Below are 25,132 nucleotides of genomic sequence, written 5' to 3' on the forward strand. Positions count from 1 at the left end.
TTTCTTTGTTAGAAGCAGGTGTGTAGTGAGGCAATCAAGAAAGTCCTGAGACTAGGGTCTAGCCCTGGTCTCCCCCTAACTCACTGACTCTCTGAGCCTCTGTTTCCCACTTGGAAACTTTGAAAATGGAAAGGATTGAGTTGGGTTAGCTCATTGATCTCTTCTATTTCTGAACCCCATGTCTTTAGATCATTTGCTTTTTGGCTCAGGTATTTTAAAAAACAATCACCTTAATCTGCTCAGCCTAGGCAACGTTTTTATAAAGTCCTCTAGCTCCCCATTGCTGCCTTCCTCTTAATGCTCAAGGGGCCAAAAGCACTACTGGTTTTATGTGGTTGTCAAGACAGGCTCTAGAGTCAGACAGACTGGTCTGAACCTCAGCTTTGCTACTTCATAGCTCTATGACCGTGACCAAGCAACCTAACCTCCAAGTCTCAGTTTCCTCATCTGTAAAATGGGGACAAAATAAGAGCCTCGCCTTGTGGCTTGAGGAGGCAACTAATTGAACTAATGTACCTAGCCTGGGATAGTTACCATATGCTCCTTATAAACAGTATCCACTAGTACAGCTGGTACCTTGGGAAGCAAAGCGGCAGTTCTAGCAACTACTGGGCCAGGACATAATGCTTTCTTGTTTAATGTAGAGTCAGGTCTTCAGAGTTAACAATGCCCTTCATACCTGTGACTTTGATTGACCTGTCCTAGTTTGAAGGGCAGAGGTGACCATTTCCATTTCCCAGATGAAGGCACAGAGGATTGGGAAATGTAAGGAATGGCCCAGTCACACAATGAATGAGTGGCAGGGCTGGGCTGGAGTACAGACTCCAACTGCTGCTGCTTTCCTTTGAGACCCACCCCACTTCCTCCAGCGGCTCCACGAGACTCTTCTGACACCAGTGGGCATGTGACTCAAGCTGAATCAACTTGGAGTAAATGCCAAGACTGTTGCTGGAACTCCTAGGAAGAAGGAACTCTTTCTGCTGGAGCTGCTAGCTGGCAGGACAGACATAAGCCACCCTGCCACCATGGGGAGAAAGGCTGCCTGAGAGTGAAGCCGTAAGAGAAGACAGCAGATCCAAGACAGGGGTGAGCCAAGGGTCCACAGAACATCATTTGAGTCTCTGGACTCAGATCTAGTCCTGTAGTTTTCAGTTATAGGAGCCAACATCTCCTTCTGTGTTTATGCCAGTTTGAACTGAGTGTGGGAGGAGTTCTACCAAGAAGCTATGGCTAATCCACCTGGGCTTCTGAGGACCACCTGTATCCCCATCGGCACCCGCAGACACTAGACCCTCTGGTGCCAACTGTACCTCCATGGCCTTCTTCAACTGCTTGGCATCGTAATGGGCCGGTGGCATCATGAGCCCCAGAATCAGCCTTGCCAGGTCTCCAGAGATCTCAGACTTCAGGTCACTCATTAAGTCCTGCAAAGGGCAGAGCCCCAGTCATGCCAACATCAACACTTGCCCACACATGACCCAGGATGGGGGAGATGGAGAGAGAAAACAGGGGTTCCACATGAGGGATCGTGGAAGCTTGTGTCTGTCTTTGCTGATGTTGCACTTATTATTTAGATGAAGCCAAAGAGGGTAGGGAAAAAACAACCAGGAGGAAGACCCACTCTCCTTGACACAGGAGACAGGAACAGGAAGGGAGCAGTGCTGAAGGACACTGTTTCCATCCAGGGGGAAACGCACCCACCTAAGCCAGATGCCACCAATGTGCAATAATCACTGACACTCAGTTGGGGCCTTGAAGCCAGCTCTCTCTGTGCAGAGGAACTGCAAGATGCCCAAAGCACATTGAAAACAACTCATAGCCCTGATCTTGGCCCCATGCTGCACCTCTGAGACCACTGAGCATCTCACACACGTGTTGCCCATCACAAGGAACTGGGGGAATGGAAAGACACGTCTGCCCAAACCCAGTGCTGGAGACACTCTGAGATCACGTGACCACACAGGGTCCCACTGCCATGAAGACCCTGGTGCCCAACTGTGCAGAACCGATGGGGACAGGCTGAGCTCAGTCAGGCAAGGTGCATGCATGTCGCACCCAGAGCCCAGGAGGAGGTCCTTACCCGGCCAAAGTGAGACTTGAAGGTCTGCCGGATCTGCTGCCGCTGGGCATTGCTGCGGTGTGTGATGATATCGATGATTGTATCTTCGTCAGTCCCTGAGTCACCAAAGCCACATGCCTCAGAAGAAGGCCCGTGGCTCTCGGCTTTCCCCATACACCGCCCGCTGATGGTCCCTCGTCAATCTTGGTCAGGGTAGAAGCCTGGCTAGGCGGCCATGTGCTTCTGAGTCCCTGCAGTCTGCTTGCCTATGGCTCAGGTCACTGATTTCTGCTGGGCTCCTCCCTCCCTTTCCTGTTGACACGCTAAGGAACAAGGACAGCTGGGAGGTAGAGAGTACTGGGTTGGGAGTCAGGGCCTCTGAGTTCTAGTTCTGGCTCTGGCAATGGCTACCCACCCTGGGCAAGTCCCCTTCCCTTGATGGGACTTGGTTTCCACATCTGTAACATGAAGAGGCTGGAGTAGTTACCAACGGATCCTTCCAACCCTGACAGTCCAAGTCCTATTAGCGACTCTATGTCCTTTCTCTTCAACTCTCTGGGAGCTGGACCCTGAGTCCCTCTAACCACAGCAGGTTGACTCTGGAAGGCATTAGGATACCACTTCCGGCTTCTCAGATTAATGCCATCAACCGCAGACCCAGCACGGGGGTCCTTCACGGCATTTTTACCTCTATCATCCTACAGTCCCAGGCGAGCTTGGCAGATATCATCATTCCCATGAGACACGTGGAAAGGAAGCCCAGGAGGTGATGGACTTAACCTAAAGCCTCCTGGGAGTTGCTGTCAGACAGACAGGGCAGAAAAGGCAAAGAAAGCCAAACCCTACATGGCCAGTCCCAGGTGGGACTTTCTGAGCACAGGCCCAGCTGATCTGAACCTGTGGGTGCAGTACTCCTCCCATTGGTGCCAAATGTAGGTCTGAAAGACCTGCCCAGCAGGGCACACTCCCACCATAGAACTGGGGCTCTGGGGTTCCAGGGTCCACAGTCCTATTTTACACGTGGGGAAATTCAGACCCAGAGTGGCTGAGAGGCTCACCCAGAGTCACACGGTGAGTCGGCAGCAGAGCCGGGGCACCGCACCAATTCTATGACCTGGTACTTTCTTCAGTGCCAGAATACTGCTGCCAGGAGGCTGGGGGACACCTTGGTCCCTGGGAAGGGCTTCTGTCAAGTTCCTTATGAACCCTCTCCTGCCCCTCCTCCTTATACTCTAGAAGCCAGGAGGGTGGAAACTTGAGATCAAGTCTTCCTCATCCTGTAGGCTCTAATTTGAAACCTCACTCTGTCCTCTGCCAGCCCACGGCCGAACCCACCAAACCTGCTGACCCGAGACCAACCCTGCTCCCTTCCCATCCCCCGTACCGAGTCCCTTCATGGCTTTCCGCAGCGCTTTGGCATCTGCATCAGGGTTGAAGTCATTGGCTGGGCGCACAGTTCCCTTCAGCTGTGAGAAGCAGAAAGAGACTCAGCAGGTGTCTGAAGGCCCCCCTGGGGGCCAGGCTGAGAGACAGCATGCGAGGGTGGGAAGCTCTCCCCACGAGCCCAAACCAAGCGGCGTGGGTGGGGAAAGAGGCAGAGGTGAAGCCACAGCAGACAGACCCTGCACAAGAGCTGAGAGAGAGAGAGAGAGACAGAAAGATAGAGAGAGGGAGAGAGGGACTCAGGGCTGGGAGCAGGGCAAGTCCTGGTCAAGGGAAATTGGCTAGGCTCCTGCCTGCCACAGGATCTGCCTCGGTTCTAGTGCCCCTTGGCTACTTATTCCACTGGAGCCTCCCCAATTCTTCTGAATCCTACCCTGCCCCCGAGACCCCCTCTGCCTCTTAAAGAGTCATTCCCCCTGAAAAGGCAGCAGAAATGTTCTGAAATACCAGAACAGAGTTTCCCAAATTTCAGTCACTCCTGAAGGACCTTCTCTTTTCCAAATCAGCACACACACTATGCCATCTCTTAATGGTTTTATGTAATTCAACTTCTTTTCTGACTTAAATACATCCATTTTTGAAGTGCATTTAAAATTACTCCCAAAGGGCAAGGAATTGTATCCGTTTTATCCCGTTATATATCCCAGGTGCCTACAACAGTGTCTGACATATAATAGGCACACTTAAAAAATAATTGTTAAGTGAATTAATGAGGCTTGGCACAATGGCCCATGCCTGTAATCTCAGCACTTTGGGAGGCCAAGGCAGGAGAATTGCTTGAGCCCATGACTTCAAGACCAGCCTGGGCAACATGGTGAAACCCTGTCTCTACAAAAATTAGCCAGGTGTGGTGGTGTCCACCTGAGGTCCCAGCTACTTGGGAGGCTAAGGTGGAACGATCACCTGAGCCTGGGGAGGCTGCAGTGAGCCATGATCGTGCCCCTGTACTCCAGCCTGGGTAACAGAGTGAGACTCTATCTCAAAAAAAAAAAAAAAAAGGATGAAATTACTTTTATATTACTACCATGAATTAGGAAGTTGATGCTATGTATCATAAACTGACAATTTACCACAAAAATCAATGTAATAAAAACAAAAGAGGTGAAATACCATGAAATTGAACATGATGCCTCTGCTTACCAGAAGCTCCGAAACTTAAAGCGAGCTCTCTCAGCTTTCTCTTTGTGAAATAGGAAAATCAGCAAGTGTTGCAGAGATGGTGGCACCAAACCAAGACTTCCTCTTTGACATAATCAGAAACGCTGATGAAATTGAAAAGGAGTGCCTTTCTCATTCACTATGTGGAGTTCTGCGTTATTCAATCCTGCCAAACTAAATTCACTTCTCACATCACCTATGATCATCTGCAGAGATCTCTTGACTTATCATTTGGGGAACGCTGTCCTAGAACATCAGAGCTCAAGAGCCCTAAGAGATCATCGAGATTGCCATGTTAACCCCTCACTTTAAAGATGGAGACATAGAGGCCCAGAGGGAGGGGGCATCTTCCAAAGGTTGCATAGTGAGTAAGTAACAGAGAGCTCCAAGGTCCTGCACATTTTTGTGTGGGCCAAGCGTTGCAGTCTCTGGAATGGTTTGCCTAAAGTACTTTAGTGAAACCTCCCATTCCTGTCCTTTGTGGACCCCCAGTCTGAGGATGCTCAGGAGGACAACCTGAAATCCTCCAGTGCACCCAGGGACGCCCATCTGTTCTCAGCTTTCGTGTCTCTGAGGCCAACTCTTTGGACCCCGGGTGGGACAGGCCCCTCCATGGAACCAGCCAGGTCTCCATTTCAGCAAGCCTTGTTAGTAAGTGGGCCAGAACCCTTTCCAGCGTGTCAGAAGCTAATGCAGAAACCAGGTGCGCCCCTCCACCGATTCATCCCTCCAAGGGAGAAAAGGAAGCTTCAAATGTGAGAATCAACGTGTCGGGTTGGCCGCCAGGGGGCAGCTGGGTGCCAACCAGAGCAGCAGGAAGGCGCAAGCAGAAAAGCTGTGGTCAAGAGGTCAAGCAGGAGGAGGGGAAGGTCTGACCTCTACTCGGGCCACTGCACTAAGTTCCCACATCTGATAGGCCACCTGCGCTGCCTCCGGGAAGAACTGGCCAGCAGCACTGGAATGGAGGGGTTTAGGGAGAGGACAGGAAGGAATGTCATCACGGGCAACACTCCACACAACAACACACACACACCCCCCCCCAACACATACACACACGTGCACACACCACACACATGTTAAGCTTTCTTTCTCTCCAGCCTATGCCTCCTCCATTCACCAGGGTCCTCCCTCCATTTCTGAGAACCTTCCATCTCTCGACACCCCCTACAATGCTGCCTCTTTTTTTGAGATGGAGTTTCACTCTTGTCACCCAGGCTGGAGTGCAGTGACGCGATCTCAGCTCACTGCGACCTCTACCCCCCGGGTTCAAGCAATTCTCCTGCCTCAGCCTCCTGAGTAGCTGGGATTACAGGCCACACGCCTGGCTAATTCTTGTATTTTTAGTAGAGACGGGGTTTCACCATGTTGGCCAGGCTGGTCTTGAACTCCTGACCTCAGGTGATCCTCCCGCCTCAGCCTCTCAAAGTGTTGGGATTACAGGCGTGTGCCACTGCGCCCGACCAATGCTGGCTTTTAAGGGCAGCCTTCCCGGCTGCAGGGTCCAAGCAGGATCGGATTTTTCCAATCTTTCAGCCTCCCCTTTCTTCCTTAGAATTTGAGTGTCTTCTATCCAACTCTCCCCTCTCAAACAGGCCAATGAGCAGGCTATGGCCATGCAAGCCCTACATCTCCTCCTGCAAAGTGCCTGGAGGTATCAACTCAGTAATATCTGCTGAACTGCATCAATCTATATGGTCCTTACCAAAGGTTCACAGGAAATTCTTGCATCCCTTCCGTAACTGGATCTTTATAAGTCCCAGAGAAAGGAAATCAGAGTGCCTCCTGTTCCCTTTCCAGCACACAAATCTGGTCAAGTAATGTCCCAATTTAATACTCTGGGAAGAGGCCCCCAGGTCCTCCCACTTCTCTGCCTTATTTCTCTCCCTAGTACTCCATAAATGCGTGACCTGGGACATATGAATGAATCAGGCTGCTCCTTCTCACTCCTAGGCTTTTCTATAGGTGATTTCCTCCACCCAAACACTGTCCCCAGACCGTCTCTTCACCTGGCTCTTCCCCTTCCTCCTTGGGTCTCACCGTGTATCTCCAAAGAGCCTCCCCTTGGTCTGGGCTAGGGCATCTCTGTGTGCTTTTATATACGCTTTCTACATGGCACCGCCAGTTCTCCCCAGCACAGGACTTCTCCCTTCTGGAAACTGGTCTGTATCCCCTTCTGGGCTATGGCCTTCATCAGGGGCCTCCTCACAGGGTCTGCACCCAGAAGGCACTTAACACACATATGCTGCACAAATGAATATGCAGAGCAGGAATGTTTCCTTTTCCCATTTAACAGGTGATGAAACCAAAAAACGGCTATGAAATAGCAGGGCTTGGACGCTCATTATCTGGTTCCTGGTCCACAACCCCAGACTGACTTTCCAGGTTCACAAGAGCAGACATCTCCATATACAGGAGACCACGCTCACGTTCAGACCACCACACGCTCAGACACACAGATCCACAAGCACAAAAGGTACCAGCAAAGGCCGCCTTTCACTTTTGCGACGCTCCTGGCTCAGGGGAATCCCCAGCTCATCCAATTCACCCATCAGGATGCGAGCCAGGAGAGTCCCTGCCTGCCACCCCAAGGCCATGCCCTCCAGCCGGGGGCCAAGAAGCCACTTACTCATCATCTCCCCCACACAGCTTCAGTAGAGACTTCTTGTACTCGCCAGAGGTGTCATTCTGGAGAAAGAGAAAGAAAGGTTACCTCTCACCCAGCCCTGGGCTCCTCTCAGGCAAGGACGTGAAGGTTCTGCACAGCCTAAAAGAGGGGAAGGCTGAATGAACACTTATTCATAGCAGCCCTGGCCCTCCTGTGCTGGTTAATATTGAATAACTGGTTCTTAGCGGGAGGTTGGGGGAAGCCCTAATTTATAGCATTTGCCAATTTCTGTGGTGTAAATACTTCTAGCAATGGACAATTTCAAGTTACCAATGTGACTTCACTACCAATATGCGGAGTTGAGAGGAGACGCTAGCTGCCCTTTCAAGCCAGTGCCCCAGCACAGCAGTGCCACCAGACAGTCCCCAGCCCAGCCCTTCCATGTGAAATATGCATGGGAATGGGGTTCCATGAGCAAAAACATTGGGAAATGCAAAAAATCAAACAAATACATATATTACACAGATGCACATATCCATAGAGATGCATATTCCATATCCCTCTTGGGGCTTCATAATGGACTTCAAAACATGAAAGGCTGTGAGAAGCTCGCTCTGAGGTAAAGAAACTGGCTTATTTATCTTTGCTTATTCTGGTTTGTTATGAACTTATTTTTCCATAGAACATTTTGCACATAATACCTAAAAAAATTACCCTTTGGAAACATACTTTGGAGAACACAACTTGGATCTCTTTCTCTGTCACCCCATAAAGCTTTATTTCAGTCATCCAAAAAAAAAGGGAAAACTTCTCTAACTTTACATATGTCTCCTGATAAAGCCTCAGGGGCTGGATGTCCCAGGATCATCACCAATCACCCGGCCCAGGCCAAAGGTTCCCCATTAACCCTCATTTGTGTTCTTCGGTGTTTCCCAGCCTTCCTCCAGGAGACTGTGAACTCTCACTGCCCTTGGGGCAGAGTCCTCGCCCTTAATTCAGCTTGTGTGTCCTTCATGACCCAGCCCCTGCCTCCGTCTGTAGCCTTACCACTCACAAACACCCCTAACAGTTGCTTTTCTGTTGAATATACTTAAATTCCTTGAATGAGCCACAAGACAGGGGCTCCTGGAATGTCCAAGAGACTCCCACTTCCTGGGACATTTCCTTTTCCTGGGAATAGTCCCTAAGTCCTCTGTCTTGGCGAAAAGCTCTATGCTCCCTTCTCTGCCCCCATGAGCTCTGCTGACCTTGATCATGCTGTAGAGGGACTTCTCATACTTGGTCCGGAAGATCTCCCGAATGTCAAGCATGTCCAGCTCACTACGGGAGACCATGATGCGGATGAGGGTGTTGTCCCGAGTCCCCAGGCCCTGCAAGACAAGTGGGTTTGGGGAACATGGACTTGAGAGGAGGCTAGAGTGCCAATAGCTCCCAGCTTAGTTGAAAATCCTATTTTCATAATAAAAAGTTAAAAATTAGAGCAAAAGAAGCAGACATTGCCTTTCCCATCATTGAAGCTCTCTCTATGCTCCTCTTACTGTTTTTTGTTCTTGTTTTTTTCTGAGATAGGGTCTCACTCTGTTGCCCAGGCTGGAGTGCAGTGGTATGATCTCAGCTTACTACAGCCTCTGCCTTCCGGGCTCAAGCAATTCTCCTGCCTCAGCTTCCCGAGCAGCTGGGAGTACAGGTACCTGCCACTACGCCCAGGTAATTTTTGTACTTTTAGTAAAGATGGGGTCTTGCCATGTTGGCCAGGCTGGTCTTGAACTCCTGGCCTCAAGGGCTGCCTTAGCCTCCCAAAATGCTACGATTACACACGTGAGCCACCGTGCCCAGCCCTCTCACTGTTATAAACCTCTTCTTCTCTCTTCATGCATAATTTTCACACTTGATTTTCCTTATAATTTTACCATAGCTTTGTAACTCTAAGCAATACACTTAGATTTACACATTTTGGAACTTTGCAAATATACCGCTGTGCATTTATTTTTTTTGCCATGCTATTCTTGATGGTCACTCACCGGGTTGTTTCTAGCTTTTTCCTAATATAGGCAATACTGTTATAAGTATTCTTTTTTTTTTTTTTTTTGAAGAGACAGGGCCTCACTCTGTTTTCCAGGCTGGAGTACAGTGGTGCAATCACATGGCACACTGCGTCCACTGAAGCCTCAAACCTAGGGGCCCTGTGCTCCAGAAATCCTCCTGCCTCAGCCTCTCGAGTAGTTAGGACTACAGGTATGTGCCACAGCCCCTGGCTAGTTCTAGTTTTCATTTTTGTAGAGACAAAGGTCTTACTATGTTGCCCAGGCTGCTCTTGAACTTTGGGCCTCAAAGGATCCTCCGACTTTGGCCTCCCAGAGTGCTGAGATTACAGGTGTGAGCCACTGCATGCACGCAGCCTGTGACGGGCATTCTTATGAATTCATGCATATAGGCAAACATCTCTCTAGGGCTGAGCTGCCCCACCTCATTATGGCACACTGGTGGGCAGAGAATGGCCGACAGTCTACTTTGCACTTTTGGAATGGCCAACCAGGGCCAGGAAAGCCCAAGCTTCTGGGTCTCGGGCCTCTGGCCTCTGGCAGCAAATGACTATATTCATTTCCTCCAGTGCATCACAAAAATACCAGTTTCTCTGTGTGTCATATGTGTAAAAGCCTGGGAAGCTTTCTCAGAAACACACCCAGAGTGGAACTGTCATGGGGTGAACATGATGAGTCTTAGCAGGCAAGGCCAAAGTGGTCTTGCCTACATACGCTGTATATGAACATTCTGGTTAATACTTTTTCAAAGTCAGAACCGCCAACCCATTTGGCTGGAGGGATCAGGTGCAGGCTGCCACCCTAAGTCCATCTGTTGACTCATGACATCCGCCAGGTATGCAGATGGAAGGACATGTGACCAGCAGCATTCCTGGCCCTAGAGCTCGCCTGGGATGCAGCACCTTCACCAGGGTCAGCCCTGTGGCCATCCCTGAAGGGCTCTCTTTGGCCACTGGATCCCAAGGACTTGTCAAAGAGGCCAATAGTCCTTTCCCCAAACCTCATTCGCATGAGCCCTGCCACGCACCTTCATAGCCTTGAAGAGCCTTTCAGCAAAATATTCTGGGGTGCTCCGGATACATTTCACTGTGAAGAGGGAGGAGGACGTAGAGTTATTCCGGCTTCCTCTGAAGGGGGATGGGATGGCCTGACTCCCTCTTTGTTTCTGTTCCTTGAGGACCACCTAGCTCAATACAGGAAGAACCGTGGTTCCTGATCGCTCACAGTCCCAGAGCACCCCAGACCACTCCACTGTCACCGCAAACCCAGGGAATAAACAGGAAATAATCTTGTTGAAATAATCCTGTTGAAGTCCATCACAAAGACAGACCCCCTTTATCTTTCTAGTCCTTTTGGTTTTCACAGGGAATTGAGCTGGGGTGGGGGAAGGGTCTGGGGTGAAGGAGGAAAAGGCATTTGTTTAGACCTGCTACACCAGAAAGGTACTGGCAGCTGAGTCATTGTGAATCCCACTGAATCACTGTGAGTCCCACTGGCTGACTACTTCAAACAGGGAGGGCAGGGGATGGCTCTGGGAGGGACCATAAAGGAGCTGCAGGTTTCCCCCAAGAAATACAAACACACAACGTATTCCTGACTCAGACATGCCAACTGCTGAAATGCTGGAATTGCAAGGGCTTCTGGGGAGGCAATTAAGGCAGTCCATCCTTCCTGCCCACCCCCCACCCCACTTAACAGACGAGGAAACTGAGCCCAGTAAGCAGAAGTGACTTGCTCCAAGCCAATTTGGGAGAAGCCCTGGTTTGAATCTTGGCTCCACCACTGACTAGCCAGCTCCTCACATCCTCACATTCTCAGTATCCTCAACTCATTACAAAACTACCCCTCAGCAAATGATGAGCCTTGGTGAGACTCAGTTTCCTCATCTGTGAAATAGAGATCATGGCAGTGGCCACTCCTGGGTCTTTTTTAAAGATTACACACTCAGCACAGTGCCTGGCACGCAGCAGATGTTCCACAAAAGTCAACTATTATAATCATTATCCTCAGCCCAAGTTCAGAGCTCTTTGTCACCTGCCATGGTGGAGAAGGGAGCTGGAGGAAGTCAGTACCTGAGGCTCAAACCCCTTTCCCTTCCCCAGCCTCAGCCACGCTGCCCTAGAGAAACTTTTAGAATTCACGGCCCACCTGGTTTTCTCCTTCCCAATTCTATACCATGTAATTCCCCTTTCCATTCTCAGCTCCTTGTTCCTAGGCCAGTGTTCCAGAATCCCCTAAAACCCGCAGGAATCCAATGTCAGGACATACCTACGGCCAGCATCAGCTTCTCAAAGTCCCCAGACAGCTCCCCTCGGATGCTGGCTTCGATCGGCTTCCCTGTGGTCTTCAGGTACTCATCGAACACTGCGTCAGACAGAGAGACAGGGAGGTTTGAGAGTGCCTCTGTAACCCCGAGAAGAAATGAGGACTTCAAGAGCAGGGGGGTGCAGTGGCCAGGACCTGACTGTCCACCATGAAACTAGGGCTGGTGCTCTGATGGAGGCGACTGGGAGATCACGCACATCACCAGCGTTGTGCAGATGAGCTTCACAGCTGGTGAGGGACTGCACCTCATCCCCTAACACGGAGACAGGACTGGCACTGCAGATGGAAGGCCAAGCATCCTGTTAATGACTTTGCTGAGGGACTGTACAAACCACTGTCTTAATATTAGGTTGGTGCAAAAGTAATTGCGGTTTTTGCCATTTTTAAAAGTAATGGTAAAAACCACAATTACTTTCGCAACAACCTAATAAACTCAGGACTAGAGTTTGAATTGGGACTGAAGTAGCTGTCATGTTCCATCAGTGGTAAAGAAAAGAGATAAAGAAAGGAATTCTTGGCATAAACCCAAGGGAGCAGCTTTAGGTCTTCTCTGGAGCTTACCCAACCGAAGATGCTGCTTGCTGCGATTTCCCAAGATGTAAATGAACTGGGCTTCATCTGTTCCCCATTTCAGTTCCCCTGCCTCGTATAGGTCCTAAAGGAGAAGAGGTGGCACTTGACTGAAAGAGGAAACCTCAGGAGACAGGACACGCTGACCAGGCCACTCAGAACTGCTGCCTGATCCCTGAACACACCAGTAATTGGTAGCCTGAGGACTTCTGCGTATAAAACAGTCATGCATCTTTTAATGATAGGGATACATTCTGAGAACTGCCATTGTTAGGCGACTCTCCCATTGTGTGAGGATCGTAGAGCACGTACACACACCTAGATGGCATAGTCTACTACATACCCAGACTTCATGGTATAGCCTATCGCTCCTAGTCAGCACACCTGTTTGGCGTGTTACCTTACCGAATACCATAGGCAACTGCAACACAATGGCAAGAATTTGTGTACCTAGACACATACAATCATAGAAAAGGCACAGTAAAAATATGGGGTTATAATCTCATAGGACTAGCATCATATATGTGGTCCATCATTAACCAAAACGTCATTACGTGGTATATGACTATACCTATATGCCTTTCTTCCTTTCTTTCTGGAGAAACTCCTACTCAACCTTCAAGGCCCAGATTAAGTATTCCATTTTTTCTCAAAGTACTTCCCGATGCTTCCAGGCAGAGTTCTGTTTCCCTCCTTTCCTCCCTCTCCTAGGCTCCCATAGCTTTCTGCTTCTTTATCACTTTGATCTACTGTATATGATAATGACTTCACATGTCTATCTCCACACTATTGTATGAGCTCCTTAACAACAGGGACTCTGTCATAGCATTCTCTGTATCTGCCCCTGTAGTGCTGCTGGCATGTACTGGGTACTCAAAATGCCTGCAATGTACAATATATTGATAGAGAAGGTGTTTGTGTGATTAATGCATACCTGTCTCTCCCGGTACCACTTGATTTTGTTCATTAGTGATTTCCCAACGCTTGGCAGAGTGCCTAGCACATACTAGGTATTTAACTTCAATAATATTAAATAACTGAATGAATAAAGAAAGCTCCAAAGTACATCTCACCAATATTACATATGGGATATACCTTTGAAAGATAACTTATATCTTTTCTTCAACAAAGCACCAGTATACATGATAGCTGTGGCTGGGTTATTTCTGGTATTTGATGCAAAGGACTTCACCTCCAGCCCTTCCCAGGGCCCCAACCTCTCCCCTCCCGAGGCTCTTCTGCTGTGCCTCAGGGACTTTCAACGGTGCTTGTTTACCTGGACATCCTGTTGTACCAGGTCCTCGCTCACTACATCATCCTCCTCCCTGGTTCCCTGGGCAGAGAGACAAAGAATATGTGTTTCAAACACTGCAAAGCCAAGCCAGGAGGGAGGCCCGAATGCCAGTAGTGGAGACAGGGAAAGCAGGAAAACCTGGTGGCCCAGGTGTGTCCAGAAGCAGTGACTGCTATTGCATGAAGACCACAGTATCTATTTTGTGAGGCAATGAAAGGGTCCCTCCCTCTGGCCTTTCCCTTCATCGTCAGGGCTGGGTCCACACAGGAGAGTCCCAAGAACAACCGAGGTTCTTCCAGGTGTCCCCAGCCCAGAGGTAGGCAGAGCCTTGTCCTGAGGACATCTCTGAGGACAGGGCCCCAGGTTCCTGAGGGTCCCTGCCACAGATCCTGGCATGGCCCATGACACTCCTCCAGCAATGATTCCACAGGGGCAAAGGATCTGAACATTTGCATTCTATTAGGAGCTCTTATGCCTAACTTAAAGAATTCACCAATAAGGATTTGGGCCCAAGATCTGAGCTCACAAGCTACAAAGTCACCAAATCCTAACGGTGCTTCTGTTGTTCTGCCCAAGCCCTTTGCCTCACCTGATAAGGAGGCTTACAAATAGAGGAGGATGCACAAAGGAAACAGGGGAGAGCAGTACTCAACTCCTTCTTACATGGGCAGAGGTCTGCAGGTGGCCTGGAGAGGTCTACAGCCACCCCTTCTTCGCCCTGGATTATGCATTCTAGGATCTCAAATCCCCTGGGTTCTCTTTGGGACTGAGCAGAAGACAGGGCTGGCAAGCTTACAACGTGTGCCACGCTGCTGCTTACTGTCAGACCTTGAGGATACAAAATGCTTGACTCCAAGATACAGGGATACAACGCTCCTTTCCAGAAGCAGCAACTTTGAAAATGGGGCACAGGTCACACTATCTCACTCCTGAGGTTTCTCCTGATCACCCGCCAGCTGGTTAATATGGTATTGTTACGGCAATGAGAGGAACAGAGTTGGGAGGAGCTGGTTTAAAATGGGAAATGGGGGAGAGAGGAAACATAGTGGTGGCTTAATTTACACACAAAGTTTCATAACCATCTGGTCCTTGGAGCTGAGCTTGAGACATCTCAATGCCTGTTCCCACCGTGCCTGTGGTCACAGAGATACCTAGAGGGCCAGGTAGACAACATTCATGGTGAAGCGGGCAGGAGGCATATGATCTCCAGCCCACTGCAGTCATGCAGAATGCAGCTCTGCTGCTACCCCAACTTTCAATACATCAAAATGATACAGAAATTTGGTTTTTAAGCAAAATCTCACAATTTCCAAATGTTAGCAACTAACTCAAACTTGTTTTGCTTTGCTTCTTAAAACACATTGCATGGGGAAAAAAAATCCAGCTTGGCAGGTTGAATTCAGCCACAGACACCAATTTGTAGCCTCCTAATAGTCTCTTTGTGATATACTTTGGGCGGGCTGTGAGAAGACAATAAGGCTCAGACATGGGAGACTCCACACAGCAGCCCCAGGAATGCTGGGGTCCAGAAATGCGGCATGTGCAGCTGCAGAAGCCATGGCAGGAAGGAGGCCCAGAGGGGAGCGGGAGGAGTGAGTGTGGAGAGAGGAAGAAAGTCACAGCAGAAGACGCTCCTGGGCAAGAGAGGACTGTGTGCCAGAGGGAAAGCGCGTTAGCCAAATACACCTGCCTGTGCAAACCAGAGGAAGCTGACCAGACCGCTGGACATTCAGCTCTACACCCAGGTGAGCCAGACAGAAGCCATCCCAAACTCCAGAGGAAAAAAACAGGCTGTGAACCAACCTGGAGCAGGACCACAAGCATCTTCTGGAAGTGGCCAGAGGTGTCGCCGATGATGTCAGCCTCCAGGTCCCGCTCGTAGGCTGCAGAAAGGAACGCAAGCTCTAGTCTCATCCCCAGAGACCTCAGGGATCCAGGATAAAGGCCCCTGATGCCCCCAAAATGATCAGATATTTTTAAAAATTCCCAAACCCAGTCTACGCGACCATCATGGCAAGACCCAGGGTGTATTTTCACGGCTCTTCGTACTGACCATGATGTGATGAAATGGAATCTGTCCACTCTCTCTACCCCACCTGTACCATGATGGTCCACCTGGACAGTGGCTATAGTTTTCTGATGGTTCTCTCCTCCCCTATTCTCAATGCCTTTACAATTCATGGCAACAAGGGTGGCTGTCTTAAAACCCATAACTGATCATGATACTCCTCAACTTCTCATTAGACTCAGAATAAAACACCATCTGTCCCTTGGCCTGCAGGCCCTGTGTGATCCTGCCCTGTCCTCTACCCGTCTAGCCTCGTACCAGCTACCAGGCTCATTTCTATTTCAGGGCCTTGGCACTTGCCATGCCCTTTGTTGGAAAGATCTTCTCTCTATTCTGTATATAATTGGTTCCTCATTTCCTCCCAAGACCTCACTGGTAAAAGTTTGATTCTTGTTACCTTGTTTCCTTCATAACACTTAGCTAAAATACATCATCATTGTGTTTATCTGTTTACCTGTTTATTGTCTGTCTCCTCCATTATCTCATTATCTCATTGGTCTAAGAGAGAGGGACCCCTTTGGTTTTATCCACCACCATATCCTGAGAACCTAGCACATCACCCAGCACAAAGCAAGTACTTATTGGATAGATGAATGGGTGGACAAATGGATCAGCAGAAAGGAGGAGAGAAGGTAGATGGCTAGAATCTTAGTGTCTCCACCCTTGCAATCATCTTCATTTCATATCTGAAGATCCTAAGTGGTGCCTCCTGCCCATCTCACCATCTTTGTATGCTGCCACCAGCTGGTGCATCTGCTCATTGGTCCGGGAAGCCAAGATCTCAATGAGGCACTTTTCATCAGTGCCAATGCCCTGGGAGAAGAAAAGGAGCGCATGAGTTAAGGGCAGGGATGGGAGGCCACTGGACACAGGCTGAGATCAGGTCATAGCCAGGGCTATGACACCCCAGCACTCAGGAGGCTCCTCTCAAGCTCTTAGGCACCGATTGGGAACCGCTGCCCTGAGACTCCTAAGACACGGTTATATGATTTGGATGTGTATCCCCACCAAATCTCATGTCGAAATGTAGACCTGAATGTTGGAAGTGGGGCCTGGTGGGAGGTGATTGGACCATGGGGGCGCTTTCTCATGAAGAGTTAGCACCATCCCCTTGGTGCTGTTCTCACGATCATAAGTTCTTGTGAGATCTGGTTGTTTAAAAGTATGTAGCACTTCTCCACCTCCCCACTTGCTCCTGCTCCCACCGTGTGAGATGCCTGCTCCCTCTTTGCCTTCTACCAAGATTGGAAGCTTCTTGAGGCTTCCCCAGAAGCAGAAGCCACGATGCTTCCTGTTCAGCCTGCAGAACCATGAGCCAATTCAACCTCTTTTCTTTATAAATTACCCAATCTCAGGTGTTTCTTTATAGCAACAAGAATGGACTTATGAATAAGAATGGACTATGAGAATGGACTAAAACACATAGGTTCTAGTTCTGCCTCTTCCAGCTCTGTGAATTCTCTTCAGAAACTATCTTTTTGGGCCTCAGTTTTCTCATCTGTAAAATGTAGATGATATTAGTTGCTCTGCCAAACTCACAGGGAGGAGGAGAAGATAATAATCTCACATTGCTAAGTTCATCAGTTTATAAAATGAACTCATGCTTAATAGCTCACAGAAGACAAAGATCATAGCACTTTATAGACTGTAAAGTGCTAGATATACCTAAAGGGCTTTGTCTCTTCTTTCTAGGGGGCAATTCTTTACGTCTACCTCAACCAGGCTGAGCTACTCCTCGTACCCTAAACACAGGACCACAACTTCTCCTGCCATTTTTACCCCCTGCAATGACCTTGACACTCCTATCCACCAAATCCTCTCTGGGATTTGGGGCTTACCTTGATCCTATTATCCTTTAAGATGCTCTCTCAAACAACCCTTGGCCCAGGGTCGTGTTGATTACCTTTAGTGTGCCCTTGGCCTCAGGAGTGTTAGACACAATTTGTCTTCATGTCCCTATAACCTGTATCCTTGGACTACAAGCTCCTGGTAAGGGGGTCTGCGCCAAGGGCCCCTTTCATGGGGTGTGCATCACGCTGACATTGGTCTGCATTTGTCTGTGTGAAGACCGGGATGCTCCTCTGAGATAAACTGAGATGTGTCTGTGAAGCAGGACACATCTCACATCTGCTGGGTGGCTATGGGGCTCACCAGCTGCTTTTGGAAGAGTCCAGAATCTTCCCATTCACCACATCCCCACCCCAGCACACACATACACCCCCCACTTCTTACCGAGATGGCATCTTTAATTTCTTTGGCATCGCAATAGGCAGGTGGTCTCATCAGGCCCACAATCAGCCGTTCAAACTTGCCCGTCAATTCATACTTTAAATCAGCAATGAGGTCCTGGTGGGTGGGGAGGAAGAGGAGAGAGAAGAGGAAACAGGAAGAGTAGTTACAATGGTAAGAATTACACTTAATGAGCACCTACTCTGGCAGGTGCTGGGCTAAGTAATCTCATTAAATCGTCACCCTTGGAGGTATGTACTGTTACCAACCCTAAGAGACAGGCTCAGAGACAACAGGGATTTTACTCCAAGTCATGCTGCTAGCAAACGGCGGTGCAGGGCCAAGTCCACAGCCCTGTGCCACTTCCCCACCGCTGTCTGCTTCCTCGTTTACTGTGTATCTCTCTCACTATCTGGCAGTCCACAGAGTTGATACCTCAACCATCTCATTCACTACTGCAGCCCTAACCCCTAGCATGAGCCCAGCATACAGCAGGTGCTGTGGGTGTATGAAGGGCTGAAAGACCCCAGCTGATGAGAAGAAAAAGAGCAGGGTAAGGTGTCAGCCCACAGGCTGACCTGCAGTGCCATATCCAGGAAATAACCTGAATGAGCACACAGGTGAATGAAATCATTCTTCCACCCCCCCCCCCCCCCCCACCCCATGGGCCCTCCGGTTGCCATGGTTACCTTGCCGTAGAGGGACTTGTAGCTCTGACAGATCTCCTGCCTCTGCCTGTTGCTCCGGGAGGTGATTATATCCAGTATGGCCTCCTTGTCACTGCCTGGAATAGGAGACAGCAATCATCATCCTACACACCCTGCCTCCAGGAAGCCCACCAGGGCTGCTTCCTTCCCTGGACACAGGCCTAGTAGCTCCCTGCAGGCCTCAGCATGAGCCTTCCACTCATCAGGTGCTGGTGTCAGGGGAGAGGGTCAGTGGGGACTTATTAAGTCACGACTGAAAGCGGACACAGCATACACACTATCTGCGCTCAGAAGACCCCTGATCCAGCTCCTCACTGCACAAGTCAGGGAATTAAGGCCCAGAGAGGGGAAAGAACTTGTCCAAGGTCTCACAATGAACCTGGCTTAGAAAACCCAGGTGTCCTAACACCCAGTACAGGGTTCTTTCCACCACAAGACAAAGAAGAATATAAGCACCACCTTCAGACTGTGGCTATCTCTGAGCAAAGGCAGCAGGCGGCATTACCAGGAGGGGGATCTACCAAGGAAATTTCAGCTACACTAATGAAGCACTAGCTCTTAAGTTGGGTGGTAAATCTATGGGTGAAATTTCTATTACTCTTTATACCTTTTTTTCTGAAACATTTTATTATAACATCATGAAAATTAATAAAAAGAGGAGACCAAAAACAATGAATAAGTGCACTTCACCATTTCACAGATCCTACCACCACCACCAGAAGGGCTCTGGGCTGTGTCTACATTTGGGGGATACCCCCCAAGCTCCCGTGAAGCCTGGCACCCACCAAAGCCCTTCATGGCAGTGTACAGAGCCTCAGCATCCTGGTTGGGGTCAAAGCCTGGGAAGTCATGGATGGAGCCCCGGTATTTGGCACCCTGTGGAGAGAAAAGTAGAGGGTGAGCTGCCAACCCCGGACTGAGACCAAGTACCCAGTCCCCCAACCTCGGGTCAGATGCCTACCCCGGTCCAGGCTGAGCTCCTTTCCCTGCAAAATCGAGTGCTGGCCACATACACCCCGGGTAGCGGTGTGGATGACTCTCTCATACCACCTGCTACAACCCACCCAAAGGACAGTGCCATTTCCCCAAGGGAGAGGGGCTTGGCCAAGGCCTGCAGCCCTGTACCACCTTCCAAAGCATCCAGGAGAGGGTAAAAAAGCCTGGCTGAGTGTAAGAGATGAAAATGATGCCTGCAAAAATAGCAAGAGTCATATATATATATATATAAAATTTTTTTTTTAAAAAGAGATGGGGTCTCACTCTATTGCCCTGGTTAGTTTTGAATGCCTGGCCTCAAACATTCCTCCCACCTTGGCCTCCCAAAGTGCTGGGATTACAGGCATGAGCCAGTGCACGCAGCCAGCCCCTCATATTTGTACAGCATTTTATGTTTACACTTTCACCTCTGTGAATGTGATTAGTGTAGCCATTTGTAGATGCTCTTAATTTTATTTCTATTGCGGAAGCCAAGCCCAAAGAAGAGCCACTAGTGGGAGGTCACACAGAACCCAGACCTTTTCCCCCTGCTCTCCAGCTCCAGGAAACTTGCAGATGTCAGCTACTGAGGGTGGGGTCCTGGGCACAGGGGGTCCAGAGACACTCTCAGTTCAATGCCAAGATGAGGTGCTGCCCCTCTGGGCCCAGTAAACTGCGCTGTGAACCGGCATCTGAGGACAAGCTGGCTTGGTCTTTGAGGGGAAGGAGAGAAGCGGCAGAGTGCCAGGGGATCTTAGATATCGAACCTGAACCTGAATGCACAATGGGACTGGTTCACAGAGAAGTCAGATGTGGGTCAGTTACACGGCACTGAGAAGTGGGGGGTCTGGGAGAGCAGCCGAGAGCTGGCAGAGTGGAGGATGCCAGAGCCTGTCACTGAGCACACAGCACAGTGACAAGGCACTTCATCTGTGCTAGGCCCTACGCTAATGGCTGAGGAACTGGGGAAAAAGGGGACCCAATTCCTGTCTTTCACGAGCTCCTGGCCCAGTGGCAGAGACAGACAAGCACATCAATTACTATAAAGCTTGTAGTAAATACACTAAGACAAAAATAAGGTAATGCGGGAAAACAGCAGAGGCTGATCCAGCTGCGGGAAATCAGGAAAGAATCCAAAAAAGAGGGAATTGAGGGTGGTCCACATAGACCTTGCCTTTAGGGAGGCAGAGGTGGAGCAGAACAAGCCCTGGACTTGGACCTGGACTGGACCGCCTCCCCGCCTCCCCGCCTCCCGGTCTCCCGTTCTCTATGCCTCCCAGTGTCTGCACTGCAGGACCTGGGCCAGGCCTCTGCTTGCTCTCTGGTCTCTGTCTGCAGAGGCTGGCTCCTCTGAGGTATGCATGCGTGGGCGTGGAGTTACTATTTAAAGTTCTGACCAGAAAGGAACACAGCTGTCTTCCTGCCACCTGGGAATCCCCTGCAACCTGATCACGCCCCTGGGTAGAGATGTAAAGAGTAACACATACCCAGAGCAGGGCGCCTTGCAAGGAGCTTGGTGAGTGCAGGATGGGGGCTTTACTGCCAGCGCTCTCCTTGGCCTTCCTTCAGACCTCACAACCGGAGCCTGAGACATTCCTGCTGCCTTCTCCACCCCAGCAGGCAGTCTGTTCCAGAAACCTCTGAGAGTAGATACCAGATCCATTCTGCCCACTGCACAGAGACTGACCAAAGGGGACACTCAAGTATTTGCCACATGAATAAATGAACAAGAACACGGAACAACCAGGGTCCTCCAGGAATTTCACTTCTAAATTCTTTTCTCTTTCTTTCTGGACACCTCCAGCCCAGCAACATCAAAAAGGTACAGCAGACAAGATTAGCTTCTCAGATGGATGGGGAAACAAGAGGTGGCTGGACGCAGTGGCTCACGCCTGTAATCCCAGCACTTTGGGAGGCTAGGCGGGAGACCACTTGAGGTCGGGAGTTAGAGACCAGCCTGGCCAACGTAACGAAACCCTGTCTCAGCTAAAAATACAAAAATGAGCCAGTCATGGTGGCAGGCACCTGTAATCCCAGCTACTCGGGAGGCTGGGGCAGGAGAATCACTTGAACCTGGGAGGCAGAAGTTGTAGTGAGCTAAGATCGCATCACTGCACTCCAGCCTGAGTGACAGAATGAGACTGACTCTGTCTCAAAAAAAAAAAAAAAAAAATGAGATAGAGAGAAACAAGAAGGCTCAGAAGCTCAAAATTATTTCTTTGCAAGGATCCTTAAAGACCTTTTAGTTCAGCTTCCCACTCAGTTATTGAGTCCATGGAGAACGGAGACTGTTGAGAATAAGACAAATCATTCTGCCTAAGAAGAACCGTGGAGCCCCAGCTCTAGCACGGGCTTGGCACAGAGGCTGGAAGGAACTGTGACTGGGCTGAATGAATGGATGGAGACACCCATGACGGCCCAAGCCCTGAGATGGAGGACGCTGAAGGGGAAGACGGTGAAGGGAGACCTCGCTGGCACTGGATCCCTAGCAATGCTGTGTCCAATGCCAGGGCCTCCTGGGACCAGTGTGGAAATATTAAGCTTTGAAAGATGCCACCAGGGGCAGGTTCTCCAGGGTCTGTCTGGGCCCTCTGCAGACTGGCCTGTTGCCATGGTTCATGGCTGTTTTTCCTTCCACCTGTCTGGACCAACCTGTCCTAATCCACAGTAGCACCAGCCTGTAATCCACCTCAGTAGTAGGATGTCCCTCCCACGGCTCACTTGGAAAAAGAGAGGGAAAGGACTTTGAGAACCACAAGCTGAGAATTAAATGAGGAAAGTTGGTCTCAATATTACCACCTGTGTCCCAGAAGACCCAGAACAGAGAGGGCAGGTGACATGTCAAGACCACACAGCAAGTCAGAGGCCCAGCTAGGAAGGGAATCCAAGGCTCTTTCTAACAGACCAATCTCTCCCTTCCCTTCAGATTCCATCTGGGTGGGAGATGGATCCCACATATCAACCAGAGCTGGAGATAAGAAGGGGCAACCACCACACAGCCCAGTGCTTCCTCCTGGTCAACCACACCAGCCTGCCCCTCTCCTTGAATACTGAAACATCTGAGTTATTGCCCTGTGCTGTTTGCCTCTATGCCATTTTGACCCTATATTCAAGGCTATAAAAAGGCAGTAATGCTGTCCAATCCACAGCATCCTAAGTGCTTCTCACACTCACATACTCACACTTCCAGGGCAGCTAGGGCTACCCTACCATTCATTCAATCAATCAAGCAAGCAAGTGACATTTACTGAGAGTCTACTAAGTAGATGCTTAGGACCAAGGACCACTAAGAGCTCAGAATCTGGTAGAGAGATACATGACAACTTCAACTACAAGACAGTGTGGTGGATACAAGGCTAAGGGCAGCATGGGAGCTAGGAGATATTTCCCTTAGAAGCTCTGGGAGGACAGGGACTGTGTCTTTCTTGCTCACTGATGCATTTCTAGCACCAAGTACAGGGCCTGGAGCAATCAAGCACTCACTGAATATTTGTTTCACGAATGGATGGATGAATGACTGTGCATATATTGCAAGCAGATCAGAGAAGGTTTTCTGGAGGTGATGTCTAAGCTGAGTCCTGAGGGATGAGCAACAGGCTAGCCCCAAGGAGTAGAGGGGGGAGGGCAAAGGTGAAGAGGAAGAAGATATCACACAGAGGAGACACATGGCAAAGGCCTGGAGGGAAGCAAGAGGCACTTGGGAAAGCCAGCCCAGAGTCTCCAGTGCTCAGAGCAGACGCTGGGTGTCACTAAGATCATCCACTAGAAGCGGGGAAGGCAAAGGGATGAGGCTGGAGAAGATGATGGGGATAAACAATTCAGACTCTTGTAATGCTGGCAAGGGTAGCTCTAGCCCTGCTGGGCTAGCCTGGGCGCAACACCTAAGCCAGGATCTGGGTAAGGCAAGGCTCTGGCACCCTGGCATTGTTTTCCTTATGTGTTAAACAAAGCTGGCCACTCAAAACCCTGTCCCTAGTATTTGGCATTCTTTTTTTTTTTTTTTTTTTTTTTTGAGACCGAGTCTTGCTCTGTCGCCCAGGCTGGAGTGCAGTGGCTGGATCTCAGCTCACGCAAGCTCCGCCTCCCGGGTTCACGCCATTCTCCTGCCTCAGCCTCCCGAGTAGCTGGGACTACAGGCACCCGCCACCTCGCCCGGCTAGTTTTTTGTAGTTTTAGTAGAGACGGGGTTTCACTGTGTTCACCAGGATGGTCTCGATCTCCTGACCTCGTGATCCACCCGTCTCGGCCTCCCAAAGTGCTGGGATTACAGGCTTGAGCCACCGCGCCCGGCCGTATTTGGCATTCTTTACTAGGTTGAGCCATGTAACTTGCCTTGTAGGTAGATTAAAAACAGTCAAATAGCAGCAGATTTCAAATGGTTTGAATCAATACCTGTCTGGTTGATATGTAGCATCTAGAAACTATTTTAACTTGTCTGTTGGGGTGGAGGTGTGTTGGTGGTGACAAGCACCAAGATAGAGTGTGAGTCCAGATTCTTCAGAGCTCACAGCCAGATGCCCAGAGTCGCTAAGGTCATGGGATTGTAAGCTGCCGGGAAGGGATGCAGAGAAGAGGGAAGCGTGTCCCCAGGAGGAAGGGCGGGGGATGAGGCAGCACGCAGACCCCCTTTCCTATTGCCGCTCCTCCTCCTCCACTGTTCTCCCCCTCATACAATGTGGGTGGTCACAGCAGTGTCTGGGGAAGGGGCTGAAGTGCCATGCTGAGGGAAGGGCGCCTAATGACCTATACAAGCCTTGATCAAAATGCTCACTTAGAGACAAGCTTCTCGAGCAGCAAGCTTGGGCTCCTGCACAGTTCTTTGCACAGGACTAGTAAGATCTTCCAAGTGAGGACCTATTAGATTAGTCGTCCTGGGACCCCCCAGGATCATAGCCACTAGAAGCAAAGGTAAGGGGCTTAGCACTGGTCACATTTGGAGACACAGAGACAGCCCCTCAAATCATCCAGGCCCAGGCTTCCCACCGTGTCATTCTCACACCAGCTTTGTGACTTCTTCATCTCTAAGCGCCACCTGCGCAGCTGCACAGGCTTCTCACCCACCCCACCCCGACTGCCTGTCGCACCTGGCTGCAGGAACCCATGATCAAGGCAGGGGACAGCAGAGAAGGGACTTTCCACCCTGAAATATTCAGCAAGTCCTGGTGCCAGATGGTGAGCAGCCAGGCCCTGGGGCTCTGCGGGGCTGGGCCCCACACAGGCTGCTGCTGGAGCAGGAGTCTTGGTGGCCTCTTGGGAGCAGAGGCGATGTCCCCAGAGAGACAGGTACATGGCCAGGACTCCAGTTGAGAACTGCCTTGGCCGGTCCTGACCCAGGCCTCACCTCCACAGCCCAGAAGTCCCAGGCACAAGCACCTGCCTATCCTGCCCTGTCCTCAAGGTGTTTTTATGTTCATTATTGCATTCAAACCCAGAACGTCCCTGTGAAATGGAGGCCCCAGCGCCATGCCTCCTGGGTCTTCCATGACCCCACCCTATTTCTTCATGTCTTCGGGCCTCAAGTTCTCCTCTTCCGAAAAGAGAGATAGGGAGAACAGCACAATAACCACAGTGGAAGGAACTGGGGGGTGTGACTAGGCCAGAGAAGAGGGAGCAGTTTGCTGTGTGCATGCACATGTGTGTATGCATGCATGCATGTG

At 50.1% G+C, this 25,132-nt stretch overlaps 1 protein-coding gene across 2 annotated transcripts in view; it reads right to left on the reverse strand.

Moving 5' to 3' along the window:
* The window catches only part of ANXA6 (annexin A6), a 58,495-nt gene that overhangs the window by 20,602 nt on the left and 12,761 nt on the right, over positions 1–25,132 (reverse strand). For both annotated transcript variants that reach the window (XM_025388782.1, XM_025388781.1), the window contains exons 3-17: positions 19,286–19,376; positions 18,483–18,577; positions 17,797–17,910; positions 16,287–16,377; positions 15,300–15,379; positions 13,479–13,535; positions 12,194–12,287; positions 11,576–11,671; positions 10,335–10,393; positions 8,513–8,635; positions 7,287–7,345; positions 5,537–5,615; positions 3,444–3,525; positions 2,081–2,175; positions 1,311–1,424 (exon numbers count right to left, since the gene is read on the reverse strand). In XM_025388782.1, the coding sequence (XP_025244567.1) occupies positions 1,311–1,424; positions 2,081–2,175; positions 3,444–3,525; positions 5,537–5,615; positions 7,287–7,345; positions 8,513–8,635; positions 10,335–10,393; positions 11,576–11,671; positions 12,194–12,287; positions 13,479–13,535; positions 15,300–15,379; positions 16,287–16,377; positions 17,797–17,910; positions 18,483–18,577; positions 19,286–19,376 (1,329 nt within the window). The remainder of the gene's footprint in view (positions 1–1,310; positions 1,425–2,080; positions 2,176–3,443; positions 3,526–5,536; positions 5,616–7,286; positions 7,346–8,512; positions 8,636–10,334; positions 10,394–11,575; positions 11,672–12,193; positions 12,288–13,478; positions 13,536–15,299; positions 15,380–16,286; positions 16,378–17,796; positions 17,911–18,482; positions 18,578–19,285; positions 19,377–25,132) is intronic.

The sequence above is a fragment of the Theropithecus gelada genome, chromosome 6 (genome assembly GCF_003255815.1).
Source record: "Theropithecus gelada isolate Dixy chromosome 6, Tgel_1.0, whole genome shotgun sequence".
NCBI classification, from domain to species: Eukaryota; Metazoa; Chordata; class Mammalia; order Primates; family Cercopithecidae; genus Theropithecus; species Theropithecus gelada.